This window comes from Pipistrellus kuhlii, unplaced genomic scaffold (assembly GCF_014108245.1).
Source record: "Pipistrellus kuhlii isolate mPipKuh1 unplaced genomic scaffold, mPipKuh1.p scaffold_m20_p_68, whole genome shotgun sequence".
NCBI classification, from domain to species: Eukaryota; Metazoa; Chordata; class Mammalia; order Chiroptera; family Vespertilionidae; genus Pipistrellus; species Pipistrellus kuhlii.
Window position 1 is genome coordinate 76,125 of NW_023425571.1, and position 16,932 is coordinate 93,056.

At 70.6% G+C, this 16,932-nt stretch overlaps 2 protein-coding genes across 2 annotated transcripts in view; both read left to right on the top strand.

The window, feature by feature from the left end:
• Positions 1-16,932, top strand: part of SARDH (sarcosine dehydrogenase) — a 44,365-nt gene that overhangs the window by 12,066 nt on the left and 15,367 nt on the right. The window contains exons 9-21 of the mRNA XM_045575144.1: positions 457-543; positions 716-806; positions 1,815-1,956; positions 3,425-3,508; positions 4,574-4,687; positions 6,044-6,182; positions 7,166-7,279; positions 8,325-8,472; positions 9,735-9,828; positions 13,712-13,874; positions 14,110-14,278; positions 15,079-15,214; positions 15,609-16,164. Coding sequence (XP_045431100.1) covers positions 457-543; positions 716-806; positions 1,815-1,956; positions 3,425-3,508; positions 4,574-4,687; positions 6,044-6,182; positions 7,166-7,279; positions 8,325-8,472; positions 9,735-9,828; positions 13,712-13,874; positions 14,110-14,278; positions 15,079-15,214; positions 15,609-15,734 — 1,607 coding nt within the window. The 3' untranslated portion in view covers positions 15,735-16,164. The remainder of the gene's footprint in view (positions 1-456; positions 544-715; positions 807-1,814; positions 1,957-3,424; positions 3,509-4,573; positions 4,688-6,043; positions 6,183-7,165; positions 7,280-8,324; positions 8,473-9,734; positions 9,829-13,711; positions 13,875-14,109; positions 14,279-15,078; positions 15,215-15,608; positions 16,165-16,932) is intronic.
• LOC123651607 (spidroin-1-like) lies at positions 9,844-11,472 on the top strand. Its single transcript, XM_045575146.1, has 2 exons — positions 9,844-11,203; positions 11,251-11,472. Exon 1 carries the CDS (start codon positions 10,081-10,083, stop codon positions 11,128-11,130), a length of 1,050 nt encoding a protein of 349 aa, XP_045431102.1. The 5' UTR covers positions 9,844-10,080; the 3' UTR covers positions 11,131-11,203; positions 11,251-11,472.

Consider the following 16,932-nt stretch of genomic DNA (forward strand, 5'->3'; position numbering starts at 1 on the left):
CTCAGGACTTCCTGTGGCCGCAGGGTCAGCAGCCCGGCCTCTCTCCTTTCCTTTTATTGTTTGTAATTTTTAGTTTTAGAGAGAGGGGGGGAGGGAGAGAGAGGCAGAAACATCTATGAGAGAAAATCGTGGATCGGCTGCCCCTGCACGCCCCACACTGGGGATCCCGCCTGCCACCCGGGCCTGTGCCCCCACCGGGAATCGAACCGTGACCTCCCGGTTCATAGGCTGACGCTCACCCCCTGAGCCCGCCGCTTTGAGAGGCTCTGGCTGAGGCACAGCTGCCAGTGTAGCTGCCCACATGGCCGGAGCAGCCAGAGGGCTCCCTGGAGGAGGGGGCACCGAGTGGGCGCTTGAGGCTGGGCGGGGCTGGGTGACGGAGCATGCGCAGGCCCTGCCCCACCGCTGCCCCCTCGGGAGTCCCCTCCCGGGGCCTCAGGCCACCCTTCCTTCCAGAGTCCTTCACGCCCGACCACAAGCCCCTGATGGGGGAGGCGCCTGAGCTGCGCGGCTTCTTCCTGGGCTGCGGCTTCAACAGTGCAGGTGGGTCCAGCCCCCCGCACCCCGAGGCCTCCCGCCAGCGCCCCCCGCGTGGGGCGAGGGGCTGCGCCCCGACGGGTGGGGACAGAGGCCTGCAGTGCCGCTGCCGGGGGGAGGGTAGAACCCGGGGGGAGCGGCTGTGAGAGGGTTGCAGACTGTGCCCCCCGCCCCGCAGGGATGATGCTGGGCGGCGGCTGCGGGCAGGAGCTGGCCCACTGGATCGTCCACGGGCGCCCGGAGAAGGACATGTACGGCTACGACATCAGGCGAGTGCCCGGACTCCTGTGGGCGGGGTGGCTCCGCCGGCCGCCCCGGGACCTGGGCAGGGCTGCGTGTGCTGCTGGGTCCGTGCAGGTAACCCCCCCTGCAGGCCGGCCCGTGGCAGCGCTGAGCGAACCCGCGCAGGGGCCGACGGGCAGAGGTCCGGGCTGGGGTCCTGGTTGCCTGGGAGCCTGTGAGTTGAGGCTGGTGACACAGGTGCCGGGCAGGCCCAGGCGGTGGGGCCCTGGGGCCGGGCTGTGTCCTGGCCGCAGTCTGGCCACAGCTTGGGGGGCTGCTGGGAGTTCAGCCGGCTCTGTTGTTCCTGCTCCTGGGGGACAGCCCCCGGGACCCCCCGCTGCAGGGGTGCAGGGGTACAGGCTCAGCCAGCACGCCCGCTCCTCTGCTCGCCTCCTCCCTTCCTGGCCTGATAGGACATCACACCCCTGGGTGCCTGTCCCACAGGACCCGCCGGCAGGCTCTGAGACGCGGTGTGCCGTGTGCCTGGTGCCGCGGGGGCCGTGCCACGGGCGCTCCCAGGAGGGGCATGTTCCTGAATGCGCAGTCTGTGCAGGGCCTTGGGGGTGGACCTGCTACCCACAGCAAGGAGGAGGCTGGGGGGGGGGCTTGCCTGGGGGGTCACCCAGGGCTGTCTGCAGGGGCAGGCAGGCTGCGTCCGACCCAGCTCACACCTGCCTCCCCGGGGCCTTGGCAGCCAAGGCCTGCCCCCCAGGCTGCCGGCCGAGGCTGCCTGCCCAGCCCTGCCCAGCCCTGCCCAGCCTGGACCTGTCTGGCTCCCTCCGCCAGCCCTTCCCCAGGGCCTGCCCAGGCCCGGGTGTGGCTGGAGGCAGAGGGCACCCTGAGAGCCGGCCGGGAGGGGCTGGGGGAGGCGGTGAATCCTCGGCCGCCCTCCTGGTGGGGGCAGTGCCTCCCGGGCCGTGGGGGGTGGGGGGCTTTGCCGGGTCCCGGTCGTCGGCCCCGCGGCAGGGGCGGCAGTGACGGCCTCCCTGTGACAGGCGCTTCCACCACTCGCTCACCGACCACCGGCGCTGGATCCGTGAGCGCAGCCACGAGTCCTACGCCAAGAACTACGCCGTGGTCTTCCCGCACGACGAGCCGCTGGCCGGCCGCAACATGCGCACCGACCCGCTGCACAAGGTGCCCGCGGCGCCGGCGGCTCCGGGCGGGGGATGGGGCGGCTCCCCGGGGCGGCTCCCTGAAGGCGGGGCGCCCGGAGGCTGGTGCCCGGAGGCTGGCGCCCGGAGGCTGGTGCCCGGAGGCGGGGCGCCTGGAGGCTGGTGCCCGGAGGCGGGGCGCCCGAAGGCTGGTGCCCAGAGGCTGGCGCCCGGAGGCTGGTGCCCGGAGGCGGGGCGCCCGGAGGCTGGTGCCCAGAGGCTGGTGCCCGGAGGCTGGTGCCCGGAGGCGGGGCGCCCGGAGGCTGGTGCCCAGAGGCTGGCGCCCGGAGGCTGGCGCCTGGAGGCTGGTGCCCGGAGGTGGGGCGCCCGGAGGCGGGGTCTGGCGGTGGGCGAGGAGGCGGCCCGCTCATCCCCAGGCGCTTACTCAGGCTGGAGCTCAGGGTGCGCACTGGGTCTCCCCTGGCCTCTGGGCGGGGGCGGGGGCGGGTTCTGGGGGGAGGTGCCGGGCAGTGTGTGCAGTCCACGGCAGGGGGCGCCATCAGACGGTGGACCACGGAGAACTCCATGCCTATCCTTCCTCTCGGGTCACGCCTGGCAGTACCCACCCTGCACCACCAGGCACCACCAGGCACCACCCTGCTCCACCACGCACCACCCATCACCACCACACTCCACCCCGCACCACCACGCACCACCCTGCTCCACCACGCTCCACCCCGCACCACCACGCTCCACCCCGCACCACCACGCTCCACCCCGCACCACCACACACCACCACACACCACCACACTCCACCCCGCACCACCACGCACCACCACACTCCACCCCGCACCACCACGCTCCACCCCACACCACCCCGCACCACCACGCTCCACCCCACACCACCCCGCACCACCACGCTCCACCCCACACCACCCCGCACCACCACGCTCCACCCCGCACCACCACGCACCACCACACACCACCACACTCCACCCCGCACCACCACGCACCACCACACTCCACCCCGCACCACCACGCACCACCACGCACCACCACGCTCCACCCCACACCACCAGGCACCACCACGCTCCACCCCGCACCACCACGCTCCACCCCGCACCACCAGGGGCTGCGGCCTCAGCACAGAACCCCACTCCCCAAGGGCTGGAGCCCCGCACCGGCTCTCCTGGCGGCTGGACCGCCGCCCTGCTGTCCGCAGGTGGGGGACAGAGAGCAGGGCCGCGTCCCTGGAAGGACAGGCTCCCCCTCCCCATCTCATTCCACCCCGTCCCTCCCAGAGGCCCGTCTCCATCTCCTCACCCCGGGGAGTGTGGGCCGGGGCTCCGTCCTCCGCAGCGGGGTACGCTGGGGTTCTGTGGGGGGCGCTGCGGGGGGGGGGCAGGATCTCTCGGCCCGTACGCCCTGGGGTGTGACGTCCAGGTTTGACGGCTGGCTGCCCCGCCCGGGTGTCCGGCCGGGTGTGACGGGTGCTGCTCCCCCACCCCCAGGAGCTGCTCGCACGAGGCTGTGTGTTCCAGGAGCGGCACGGCTGGGAGCGGCCAGGGTGGTTTAACCCCGGAGGCGCGGCCCCGGTGAGCCCCCCCCCCCCCCCCCCGACCCCACCACCCGCCCCTGGCGCTGAGCCGCCCGCTGCCGGGAGCTGGTGCCCGCAGCAGGCTGGGCGCACACCCGCCCCTGGGTTGCAGGAGGAATCAGAGCGTCTCCTCATAATCTGGTTCACGTATTTTTGGCAACAGCAACTGCTCATTTGTGTGAGGGGGCGGCCTCGCAGGAGGCTGCGCGTCCCCTGTGCTGCCTTGTGAGCTGGGATTTCACACCATCCTGGCCTCGGGGTGCCCTCCTGGGGCTCCGCCCCCGCCGCCCCCCCCTGCAACCCCCACTGGGATCCCTGAGGGCCCAGGCTGGTCAGACCACCCTGTCTGCCCTGGGGCAGCCCGCGGGCGGCCTGGAGGCTTAGGCCGATGGGGAGTGTTTGGTCCCGATTGGAGCAAATTAAACCCTTTCCTGCTGCTGTGCTCCGCCATCCCCTCCCTGCACAGCCCCTCTCCGTCTCCATGGCAACCACATCCCCCGAGTGCTCGGGCCATCGCCAGGGGCCAGGGGAGCGGGAGCTGAGCTCCCTCACTGGGCGCGTCCCTCCTCCTGGGCCCGTAGCACCCACTCCCCACAGGGCCCAGCGCCTCCCGTGCACCCCCGGGCGAGGGCCACGCTGTCCGACACCCCTGGGACCCGGGACCCGCGACAGGTCTTCGTGTCCCTGTGCCACTTCCTCACCCACAAGGACCTCCTCCTGGGAGAGGGCACTCTCAGCAGGACGTGGTCCCCCACTGCCATGGCGACAGCCTCGGGAGGCGCTGGGCCACCCCTCCATCCCCGTCCCTGGCCGCCCCCCACTGGCTGGGCGCTGAGTTGAGAGCCCTGAGATCCTGGTGGACCCCCTCCTGCTCCCCATCTCCCCACACCTCGACTTCACGCCCTTTCCCTCCATCCCCCTGGGGCCCCCACGACTCAGAGACCCACCGGTGTCACGTGGGCGGGTGTAAAGGTCTGGGTGTCTGTCCTGGGGACCAGCCCGGCATCTGTGTGTGGGGGGAGGGGGAGGAGGGCAGACCGGGACCAGCAGGCTCCTTCCCCAGGTCCTGGCCTACGACTACTACGGGGCGTACGGGCACCAGGCGCACCAGGACTACGCCTACAACCGGCTGCTGGGGGCCGAGTACACCTTTGACTTCCCGCCCCACCACGAGGTGGTGAGTGCCCCCCCCCCCCCCGCCTGCCCCCCCGGAGGAGACGGGGCTCCTGTGGGCCGGCTCCTGGCCGCAGAGCTGCCGGCCCGGGCTCCGTCCTGGGCCCGTGGGGCTGACTCCGTCTCCAGGAGGCAGGTGATGTCTCCCGCCCCACTGCTCCCTCGTCTGCACCGAGACCGCTCCGGGCGGCCGGCCTGGGTCCGGCTGTGTGGCCTCGGCCCCCGAGCCTGGTCCAGAGCCCGGAGCCAGCCCGGTCAGCTTTGTCAGCGATGACCCTCCTCCGGCCCCAGCGCAGGGCGCCCTCTGCAGAGCAGGCCTCTGGCGGGACAGAGCAGAGCCGCTGGGGAGGGTCCGTGGTTCGGGCCACTTGTTGCCCCTCACGCCACGGGCCACTTGTTGCCCCTCACGCCACACGTGGGCAGGGGAGGCCGGCCAGACAGCTCCCTGCCCCTCTCCGCTCCCCCTCTGGGTGCAGGTGACGGGCCTGGGCCACACGGGGGCGTTCTCGGGGCAGCCAGTGAGGACGCACCAGGCCGGCTCCTTCACCACGTGGCCAGAACCTCACTGTCCGCACATGTGGCCCTTGGGAGAGGCGGGGGGGGCCCCCCATAAGTGCCTCTGGGCAGGAGAGGAGCCGAGGCCCGAGCCCGGAGCCCAGGGCCCAGGCAGGCCCCACCCCCAGGGGCTGCAGTGCTGAGGGTCGCCCCCACAGCCAGCGCCCTGGCTGGCACCTGCGGACACGGGTCTCACTCAGGAGCGCCTGGGGGGGTGAACCCCTGTGGTCGCCCTGAAACGCCTCATACTTTGTGGTCTCCTCAGCCGAGGGCATTTTCCCACTGGCTTTGAGAGCGAGTGGGAGAGACAGGGAGAGCCAGAAACACCGACGTGAGAGAGAGAGACATCGATGGGCTGCCTCCTGCAGGAGCCGGCCGGGGAGGAGCCTCAGTCACATAGTTTGTAGTTTTAATTCCAATTTGTACTTTGGTTACATTCACTCGTAAGCATTTTAAAGTTCTTTCACACGTCACGCGTTCACTGTCACGCCGATGGGTGTCTGCTGAGTCCCCTTGCGGTGTTCCCTGGTCTGCTGGCTGTTTCCACTGACCTGAGAGTTCCTGTGTCCTGCAGGATGTCAGTGCCATTCCCCGGTGGCCGAAGGACACCTGTGTGTGACTTTAATCCTCTTCAGAGTATTAGCGTGCTTTTATGGCTCATGGTCTAGCCTGGGTGTGTCTGTGTGTCACGGTGTTTCTGAGCTGGAGGGCACGGAGGGGGCTCAGTGGGTGGCAGGGGAGAGCCCAGTGCCCATGCTCCTGGGCGGGGGCACGTCTCAGAGCCTGGGCCCCGCCCGCCCCCCAGATCCGGCAGGAGTGCCTGGCCTGCAGGGGCGCGGCGGCCGTGTTCGACATGTCCTACTTTGGCAAGTTCTACCTGGTGGGCGCCGACGCCAGGAAGGCCGCCGACTGGCTGTTCTCCGCCGACGTCAGCCGGCCCCCAGGTACGCGGCCAGGCGGGTCCTGTCCTTCAGGCTTCCGCTCCAGGCAGAGCTCCCGGCACAGCCCTGGGCACAGGGACAAGGTGGCACCTCGGGGCTCCTCCAGCACATGCTCTGCCCTCGGCCTGCCCGCGCCCTGTCCGGATCCCGTGTCCTCACCACCAATCCCCGGCCCAGGCTGTCGGCCTCCCTGCCCCCTCCCTCCACCCTTGCTGCCCCTCTCTACACCCTCGCTGCCCCTGTACTCTGTCCCAGAAAGGATTCGAGGTCCCCCCCACCCCGTTCAATGTCCCTTGGCACTGCCCCCTCCCCCCCAGGGATGCTTGCACCAGATTAGGTTCCAGATCAAATAAACACCATGCCCAGTTAGGTGTGAACTTCAGAGAGAGAACAGGGAATTTCTCAAAATGTGTTGTGTGACACTGGGACAGTCCTCTCCTGTTTTATCACCCACACACCACCCTACCCGCCAGCACCCCACCCTAACCCCGTCCTCGGTGTCTGTCCTGGGGTGGCTGTGACCCTGTCACCCACACACCACCCTACCCACCAGCACCCCACCCTCCCCCGTCCTCGGTGTCTGTCCTGGGGCAGCTATGACCCTGTCACCCACACACCACCCTACCCACCAGCACCCCACCCTCCCTGTCCTCGGTGTCTGTCCCGGGGCGGCTGTGACCCTGTCACCCACACACCACCCTACCCGCCAGCACCCCACCCTCCCTGTCCTGGGTGTCTGTCCCGGGGCGGCTGTGACCGCCTTTCGGTTTGGAGGCGAGAGGCCACAGCAGGCGTCACCAGGCCACGCTCCCCGGGGGACCCTCCTGCTCCGTCCCGGCTTCTGGCTGCTCTGTCCTTCCTTCCTGTCTCCGTCTCTGCCTCTGAGGCCCAGGGCCTCCTCCCTGCATTTCCTCTCCCTGTGAGGACACCACCATGGTGTATCAGAACCCCATCACAGCCTGCCGTGTACGGCCCTCCTCCCGCAGGCGCCACGGTGTACACCTGCATGCTGAACGCGCGGGGCGGCACCGAGAGCGACCTGACCGTCAGCCGCCTGGCCCCCGGCCCCAAGGCCGCGGCCCTCGCCCCCGCCTTCGAAGGTGAGTGAGGCCCAGCCCTGGCCCAGCCCTGGCCCTGCCCTGGCCCAGCCCTGGCCCTGCCCTGGGCCTGCCTGGCCCTGCCCCTGCCCCTGCCCTAGCTCCTGCCCTGGCCCAGCCCTGGCCCTGCCCTGGCCCAGCCTGGCTGCTGCCCTGGCCCAGCCCTGGCCCTGCCCTGGCCCTGCCTGGCCCTGCCCTGGCCCAGCCCTGGCCCTGCCCTGGGCCTGCCCTGGCCCTGCCCTGGCCCAGCCCTGGCCCTGCCCTGGCCCTGCCCTGGCCCTGCCCTGGCCCAGCCCTGGCCCTGCCCTGGCCCTGCCTGGCCCTGCCCTGGCCCAGCCCTGGCCCTGCCCTGGCCCTGCCTGGCCCAGCCCCTGGCCCTGCCCTGGGCGGGAGGGCGGCCCGCTGACGCCGCCTGTGCCCGGTGTGCCCGGCGGGCGGCTGTGCTGTCGGTGAGCCCGTCGGTCCCTAGCGCTCCCGGCAGCCGTGGCGTGGGTGTGGTTCTGAGCCACCTCTGACCACAAAGGGCCAGGGTACCAGCCCACACGGGAATCCAGTCCGGGCTGCAGCGCCCAGCGCCCCTCCCCGCCCGCCCGCAGCTGCCTGCCGGGCTGGGCTGGCCTCCGGTCCGGTCCCCGCCCTCCATGCTGGGATGAGAGACCACAGGCCAGGGCCACCAGTGCCGGCCTCAGTGAGTCCTGGTCTGGGCCGGGCGGGGTGACAGGAAGCTGGTGGGCTCTCGGCTCCCAGAGGACAGGAGCGGGTCCCAGGCCGCCCGCCTGCTGACGTGGGTCTGGGTTCTCTGTGGTGACCTGGTGTCAGGCTCACACCCTCCCGGGTCGGGAGCCTCAGATTCTCCCAGGAATGTGCTCCCTGGTGCGTGGGGTGCTCAGGGTCCCACACACCGGCCTCCCCCAGGGACAGCCCCACGCTGGGTCCTGGCGTGAGGGTCCAGGGCCCTGGCTGGTCACTGCTCCGCTGGCCCCTCTCTCACCCGTCCCGCGCCAGCCCCCAGCCCCAGCCCCCAGCCCCAAGGCCGCTTCCCTTCCAGGCGACGGCTTCTACCTGGCTGTGGGCGGGGCCGTGGCCCAGCACAATTGGTCGCACATCACCTCGGTGCTGCAGGACCAGCGGTTCCGCTGCCAGCTCATCGACAGCTCCGAGGACCTGGGCATGATCAGCATCCAGGGCCCGGCCAGGTGAGGAGGGGCCCCTGGCCCGGCCCTGGCCCTCCGGCTGGGACCCGCGGGCAGAAGCCCCACTGTCCAAATGGGAAGCCTGGTTCGCTCATCCATCGGGGGAAGCTAGCGGTCCCCGGGGGATAGACCGTCTTCAGCGCCCTAAGACGCAGAGAGACTTCCCCCGTGGCTCGGAACCGCTGGTCAGGAGCCGCGTCTCAGAGCCACACACGCTCTGGGAGCGGCGGGCCAGGCCGGTCCTGCCTGCTGCCCGGCTGAGGGCGTGTCCGCACAGAGCGGCCACCGGCTCTTCCTGCGCCTCCGGAGCCTGGGAGACGCCGGCAGGCGGCACTCCCCCGCCACCCCCGTTCCCTCTGCAGTGTTTGCAGGTCCCCCCCCAACCCCCGAGGAGCCCCGCCCAGAGAGGGGCACGCCGGCAGCTGCCCACTTCCCAGAGCACATGTGTCAAACACAAGGCCCGCGGGCCAAATCCGTCCCGCCAGGCCTTGCAATGTGGCCCGCACCGCGCTGTCATCACTGCACTCCGCTGCGTTTCCATCACAGTGACAGTTTATGACTGTTCAGTAAACCATTCGGCCCGCGATTTAGGCTGGATTTTAGATTTTGGCCCCTTCTCTGATTGAGTTCGACACCCCTATCCCAGAGGCCCCTCTGGGCTTCAGAGAAGGAGCCCGGGGTGGGGGCAGGAGGGAGGCACGTCGTGTGGAAGCCGCCCGCAGGCGCCTGTGGCTGCCAGCTCCGTGCCAGCGTCTCCCGGCTGGCCCCAGCCTGGCCGCCCCCTCCCTCCCTGGCGGGGTCGGACTGCCCTCCCAGGCACACGCAGGTGAACGTGGTCCTTACAGAGCGATCGAATAGGATCTGAGCGGCTGGTGCACTTGAGCCGTCAGGTGTTTGAATTCGGTTGCCTGCGGGACCCAGGCCTGTAGCGGTGGGGGGAGCGCAGGGCAGCGGAGGTGGTCGGATGGGGGTGGCGTTAGATGGTTAGTCACCGTCCCAGCCTCTGTCCGCCCACTGCAGAGGGAGCTCCTGAGGGCGTGTCTGTGGGTCTGCCCTCTATCCAGCCGCCGGCTCCTTCGCTGTTGCCGCGAGGGGGGCGTTCTCTGCTGGTTTGGTGCGTGTTCGTCCTGCCGCGCCTTCATTGGCACCGGCCTGCGGTCCGCCTGCCCACGAGCACGGGGATTGGTCTCCAGTCTCTCCTGGCACGGAGCACGCACCCAGGGGTGCCAGCGCGTGTTTGACGGACCGACTGTTCTCGCTCACAGCCGGGCCATCCTCCAGGAGGTGCTGGAGGCCGACCTGAGCAACGAGGCCTTCCCCTTCTCCACCCACCAGCTGGTGCGAGCCGCCGGGCACCTGGTAGGTACCCGCTGTCTGTCCCCGGGTTGTGGGCGGCAGCCACCTGCTGGAAGGAGCACACCGGGGCTGGCGCCGGGGAGCCGTGCCCGTGGGCGTGGCTATTACCCCCCAGAGCCTCGGCCCCCGCTGTGCACAGGGACCCCGTCCTGCCCTCACGCCTGCCCTCAGGCTGCTCGATGCCCGGACTCCTCCAGCTGTGACGGAAAACGTGTCCTGATGTGAGCACGTGCCCTCTGTGGCTACAGGGTTCCCATGGCAGGGTGGCAGGCACAGTTCGCCGTGGGCTGCCGCTGTCCCAGGGTCACCATGGCAGGGCGGCAGGCACAGTTCGCCGTGGGCGGCCTCTGTCCCAGGGTCACCATGGCAGGGCGGCAGGCACAGTTTGCCGTGGGCAGCCACTGTCCCAGGGTCACCATGGCAGGGCGGCAGGCATGGGCAGCAGGGCACAGGCAGCAGGCACAGGTTCGCCGTGGGCGGCCGCTGTCCCAGGGTCACCATGGCAGGGCGGCAGGCATGGGCAGCAGGGCACAGGCAGCAGGCAGTTCGCTGTGGGCGGCCGCTGTCCCAGGGTCACCATGGCAGGGCGGCAGGCACGGGCAGCAGGGCACAGGCAGCAGGCACAGTTCGCTGTGGCAGGGTCACCACGGCAGGTGGCAGCCGGCGGGGCCAGGCCGTCACCTGGAGGATGATGTTCCTCCCGTTGGGCTCAGAGGTTTGCGGTGCCCGGCCAGTGAGAAGGGAGAAGGCACAGATCTGTGTCTGAGAAGCGGACGTGACCGTGAGGACGGGTTGGGCGGACAGACAGCCGGTCCTGTTTTCATCTCCGTGTCCACCGGGGGCCTGGGCGGCGGTGGAGGGAGCGCTGGGCGGGGCCATGCTGGCCGCAGAGGGGCTGGAGGGGCGTCTGGGTCCTGTTGGCGGATGAACAGCCCGGCGATGATCGGCGGGGAGGCCGCCAGGGGGACACAGACACAGGCTGCTCCGCTCCCGCCGTCCCCGCAGAGGCCGGGCTGGGGAGCAGGAAGCTGGGTGTGTGTGTGTGTGTTTGTGTCTAGCTCGCTTCCTGGCTCCTCGGTGCCAAATGGCCTGCTGGGACCAGAGAGGGTGGGCACCTCGCAGGAGCAGCACAGCTCGGCCGGGTGGTGGCTGCCCCCCGCCTTCCCCGTTGTGGCTCCTGGGCCCGTGCAGAGTCTGAGCTGGGGGGCTCAGCATCCGTTCAGCCTCTGTGGTTTGGGGGGAGGGTCGGTTAGTTGGGGAGAGGACCAGGTGGGAACACTTCCTCTCAGCCAGGCGCTCCCATGAGGCACCTGGAACGGACTCTTGGATGACGGTCCGGCTGCCTCCGGCCCCTGGGGCCGCCCTGGCCACCTCCCAGGTCTGGCTGCGCCGAGGGGCGGGCTCTGAGCAGGGCTGGCGGGACAGGCTGGGCCTTGGGTGAACCTCTCCCCGGTGATAAGCAGGCAGACATGGGGGGGCGGGGTTAGGGTGCGGACTCCTCCCCACCCTGGCCCGGGGCTGGCTACTGGTTTTGTCCAAAAGGACTTACTGCGTGTGCCCTCGTGTGCTTCTAACCACACTGCCGCCGGGGCTGAGCCGGGCCTGGCGCGCCCCTCTGCCTCCCTCTGTCCACCTGGCACCGGGCGGGGTGGGCTGGCACCGGGCGGGGTGGGCTGGCACCGGGCGGGGTGGGCCTGGCACCGGGCGGGGTGGGCTGGCACCGGGCGGGGTGGGCTGGCACCGGGCGGGGTGGGCTGGCACCGGGCGGGGTGGGCTGGCACCGGGCGGGGTGGCCTGGCACCAGGCGGGGTGGGCTGGCACCGGGCGGGGTCGTTAAGTGGATTCCGGGAGAAGCTGGCGCAAAGCTTGCCTGCCCGCCTGGCCACCAGCGCTTCGTTGAAAACCCTGGGCCCTGCCAAAGAGGCTGAGAAAGGAAGCCCTCACTCAGCGAGGGGGGAGGAGAGGGAGGGGGAGGGGTACAGGGAGGGGGACAGGGAGGGGGACAGGGAGGGGGGAGAGGGAGAGGGAGGGGGAGGGGGACAGAGAGGGGGACAGGGAGGGGGACAGGCGGAGAGACAGACAGGCCCCAGGTGCTTCCTTCTTCCCTGGCTGGGCCGATGCTGACACGGAGGGGACCACCCTGCGTGCACATCTGTGTGCGGCCTCGCTCCCTCCCGACCTGGCAGTCGGTTCCTTGTTCTTCTGAATGTTCTCTGAGCCGCTGTGCGCGCCACATCCTCGCTCAGCCCCGGGAGCCCCTGTGCCTGGGCGTGGACGCGGGCCCGTGTCCCCTCCTCGGAGCCCTGTGACCATCGACCTCGGCCGTCCCTCCCACAGCCTCGCTGGGACCCTGAGGCCGGCCTGTGGCCATCGTGTCTCCTCCCAAAGGCCTCTCCAGGGGTCACACCCGGGTTGAGGTTGGGGGTCGGGCAGGGTCCTGCCGCCACAGCCTAGCCTGCGCTGAAGGGTGGCCTGGGCGGGGGGGGCACGCTCCCCAAGGAGCTGACGTCAGAATGAGGAGGGTCCCAGGGACAAGTCCGAGCAGGGAGAGGCTAGTCTTGGCAGGAGGAACACAGATGGCAGAGGCCTGTGTTGGGGTCACAGACGTGCATGGGCAGAAGCTGGGTCAGCACAGAACCCGTGGGCGCAGGGGCAGTGTCACCCCTTTGTTCAAGAGAGCTGGGGGCTGGGCAGGCCTGGCTTCCGGTCCCACCCCGGCCTTCTTAGGGCTGCCTCTCAGGCCTCAGTTTCCCCATCTGCAGGGCCAAGGCCAGACAATGTCCGGGCCACAGTCTGCGCAGACGTCCCTCCTCCCGGGTCCCGGATCTCACATTCTCCCAGACAAGGTCCTGTCTGGCCCTGGCCGTGCTGGCGCCCCTTCCCTCAGTGTGAGGAGGCGCTGGGGCCGGGGTGCGGGGCCGGGCCAAGTGTTTATGGGAGATCGCTGGGCTCCGGCCAAGCAGATGGGGAGCGGGCTGGGGGCCTGTGTAGCCGGCGAGGCTCCGGGCTGCAGGGCGGGGACGGCGAGCCCTGAGCCTGGACCACCGCCCCGGCCCTGCTCGCACAGCCAGGCCTGCGGCGCCCACGGGACCCTCGCTCACGGCGGGCGGGCGGGCGGGCGGGCCCTGGCTGAGCAGCGTCCCCAGCCGCGCAGTGTCCGGGTTTTGCAATAATTCTCCAAGCTGCTTGGCTCGGGCCATCTCCCAGGAGCCTGCATTCCTAGAAGCAGGACGGAGGGCCGCGACGCCGTCCCTCGGCAGCCAGCTGACCAGATGGCCTGCCTCCCCACACGTTGGCCTCAAGGCCGTGGAGGTCCCGGCGGGAAACGTGGTGCCTCTGTGAGGACGGGCCCCCGCAGAGCAGCCGGCGCCGGGCTGCAGGCTCAGCGCGAGACACGGCGAAACGGAACATTGGTTTCAGGTCCAAAGCGTCCGCGGAAGTGCCGTGGCTCCCCCGGCCTGGCACCTGCAGGGCCTCGGGTCTGGGCTCAGGCGGGCACCCAGTGCCCCCGGGATTCAGTCATCTCCCGGGAGAGCTGGCGGGGGTTCAGGGACACACCAAGCCCCCGATGCACTTCCAGCCCCAGAACTGGAGGGAGTCCCTTTTGGCGATTCCAGCCGTAGCGTTGGGGTCATTGGTTTGGGGGCGGCAGGACCCTCACACGGTCACTTAGAGGAGAGCCGTCCACTCTCTCAACGCGCCCCCTGCTCCCTTACCTGTTTCCCAAGGGCTCCTGGGAAGTCTCTTTGGAGACCCCGCGTCTCGGGGGCGGGCTGGCCGGGGCCCAGCAGCCGGTAACGGTGGGTGAAGCGGAACCGCCCGCCGTGAGCGGTAGCTGGGCCCTGACCGCGTGGGGCGCCCCGCACAGTGAGCCTGTGCCCCCCAGGTGCGGGCCATGCGGCTGTCCTTCGTGGGCGAGCTGGGCTGGGAGCTGCACATCCCCAGGCCGGCCTGTGTGCCCGTGTACCGGGCCGTGATGGCTGCGGGCGCCAAGCACGGCCTCGTCAACGCCGGCTACCGGGCCATCGACTCGCTGAGCATCGAGAAAGGTGCGCACCGGTCCGGGGCGGGGCGGGGCGGGGGCCGAGGCCGGGAAGCTGCTGCCCCCAGGTCTGTCCCCTCCTCCCCTGTGACACCCCCTCCTGACCCCCTCGGCGGGGAGCTGGGTGCGGGGACAGGACCAGGCTCCGTTTGGATTCGTCCGGGACCCTTTCCCATCCCAGCCCGAGGGCGAGGCCGGGAAGCGGTGGGGCCAGCCGGGCGCTGAGCCGGGTGCCCGCACAGGCTACCGGCACTGGCACGCGGACCTGCGGCCGGACGACAGCCCTCTGGAGGCGGGCCTGGCCTTCACCTGCAAGCTCAAGTCCGAGGTGGCCTTCCTGGGCCGCGAGGCCCTGCAGCGGCAGCGGGCGGCCGGCCTCCGCCGGCGCCTGGTCTGCTTCACCGTGGACGAGTGAGTGCTCCCGGGCCGGGCCGGGCGAGGGGAGGACGGCTCACCTCTCTCCGGCACAGACTTCACAGGAGGGAAGTCCTGCCGAGCCACCCCGGGGGCAGCCCAGGCAGAGGGCCGCAGAGGCTGGCCCTGCCTGAGGCAGCTTCCCAGTCACCACTGGCCCTCCCCGTGTCCCAGCTCCATCCTCCCGGGGCTCCGGGTGAGGGGACGGGGCGGGCAGGGCCACGTACATACGGGACCACGGGTGGCAGGGACCGGGCCTCCTGCCCCAGAGAGGAGCCCCCCTCAGGGACCTGCCCTCTGCGTGGTGGTTTGGGGGTGACAGCCGCTCCCGGAGTCTGGGGCTTTCAGAGGTGTCAGGAGTGACGGGTGGAGGAGGGGGTTGGGGGGGCAGGTAGAGCTGGCTTTCCACCATCTGAGATGCCCTCCTGCCCGCCAGGCTGTCTGCGTGACTGCCTGCCGGCCCCCCAGAGCAGCCTGGCAAGGTTGGGCACAGAGAGTGTAGGGCTGGCACCCTGAGGTCCCGTCTGCTGGCCCCCCAGCCTCGGGAACGCCCGCCCTGGGCTCTGCCCCGGGTGAGGCGGGGCCTCCCGAGCCTGTGCCCTCCCTGGAGGTGGCACCACGGGGACAGGGACCTGTTCACAGACCCTCCTTCCGTCCCCTCCTCTCCACGCCCGGGCCCGGGCCGCTTCACGCCGGACACCGCTCCCTCCGGGCTCGTCCCCTCGCGGTGGGGCCCCCTGCCGCCAGGCGTCCCCGGGGCTGGGCTCTGGTGCCAGTCTCTCTCCTGCGTCTGCCAGGAAGGTGCCCATGTTCGGCCTGGAGGCCATCTGGAGGGACGGCCAGGTGGTGGGCCATGTGCGCAGGGCCGACTTCGGCTTTGCCATCGACAAGACCGTCGCCTACGGCTACATCCGGGACCCCAGCGGCGGGCCGGTGAGTCGGGGTTAGCGAGGACCCCATGGCAGCGTGGTGGCCGCTGTGTAAGGCCTTGGCCCCCCGGCCTGTCCCTCTGCCCGGGGGCCACGGGGCCACGGGGCCGGGCCGAGAAGCCGCCTCACTCCTGGTGTGGTTTCATTTTTCTGTCCGGTCCTGAGTGCCGGGAGCCAGGGCTCCTCATCCCGGGCAGAACCCGGACACCTCCCGGGGGCCCAGCCTCTTATCCCTGGGCCCAGGGGCTTGGGCACAGGACGCCCCGCGGGGCAGGCCCTCGGTTCGGGGGGCCTGCGCAGGTCGGCCTGCTCGCAGGGGGGCCGGGGTCCTGCTCCGAGAGCAGCAGGGTGGCCAGCACCCAGGGGAGTCCCGAGTGACGGCGTCTCCCTGCCCCCAGGTCTCCCCGGACTTCGTGAAGAGCGGGGACTACAGCCTGGAGCGGATGGGCGTGGCCTACCCCGCCCGGGCCCACCTCAAGTCCCCCTTCGACCCCGACAACAAGAGGGTGAAGGGCATCTACTGACGGGCCACGGGCCGGGTCCCGCTGCTCAGGCCGCCAGGACCTGTCCCCCCTCTCCTCCTGCCCCCCCCGCCCCCGGCTCCTAGAGGGCCTGCCCCCCCTTGGGTCCCACGGGGCCCTCCCTGCCGTCAGGCCAGGCTGCTAACCAGACAGATGTGGATGGAGCGGGTGGAAGAGGACCCGAGGGCCCATCTCTGTCACTGGCCAGAAGGTGGACTCCAGTCCCTCCATCCCCCAGACACACTGGCGCCTGGGCCAGGACCCTCACCGGCTTCCGAGAAGGTCTGGGTAGCGAGCGGACAAGCCCGGCGCACAGGCAGGGAGGCCCCTGCCACTTGGGCCGTGGAGGTGTTCAAGGCTCCCCCCACCCCCAGCCAGGGACAGAGCAGGATTGATTAGTAATGTCTGCCTCGGGCACGGTAGGGAAGGCAGCGTGCACCTGCCAGGCGGCCCTGGCCCTCTGGGTCTGGTCTCTGGGTGCAGAACTGTGGAAAGGACTTTCTGCCTCCATGTCCCAGTGTGGAGTCCTCGCCTGTGCAGACAGGCCATCTCCTGCCTCAGTCTACCCCGGAGCTCCTTGATGACCATGTTTCAGTAAGAACCTGATGGAACCTGCCTGCTTGGGTGGCCTGTCCTTACTGCGTCCTTGTCTCTCTCTCTGGGCCCCGGGGGCAGGGCCTGGCTCTTCTCTGGCACCTGCCGTGTGGCCCTGCCTCCTGCCCGGAATGGTGTCCGGCTGCCCCACCCCCACGCCCAGGTCCAGCCCCTGCATCGCTCCCCGCCGGAGGTCACTGCCCGCTGGGCACCCGGGGCCAGTCACCGGGGACCCCTCCCTGGCTCTGGGAGCGGGGGGCATGCTCGGGGACAGAGGACGGGGCCACAGAGGATCCCGGGGGGCGCTGGTGATTGGGGTGCAGCCTGGCCACTCTCAGGGGCTCACACACGGCTTTGGCTGAGCTGGGACGGGCCAGGCTAGTCAAACCGTAGCCAGGGAGGACATTTGGGTCCTGACGGCCTTCGGACAGCTGCCTGGCCCGCTGCCAGCCTCCGGGCGGAGGTACGGGGCCTCTGGCTTCCCAGGGCCCCGGCGAAGGCCCACCAGAGCCTGGTCTGCCTCCCCCCCTCCCCCCCCCGGGCCTGGCTCTGGCACAGGGCCGGGGAGGCCTCGTCCCGACAGCTGGCCTGCTCGCCGGCCGCTGCG

Bases quoted from the DNA above. Each gene is read 5' to 3' on its own strand.
- LOC123651607 (XM_045575146.1), top strand. From the start codon at position 10,081: ATGGCAGGGTGGCAGGCACAGTTCGCCGTGGGCTGCCGCTGTCCCAGG.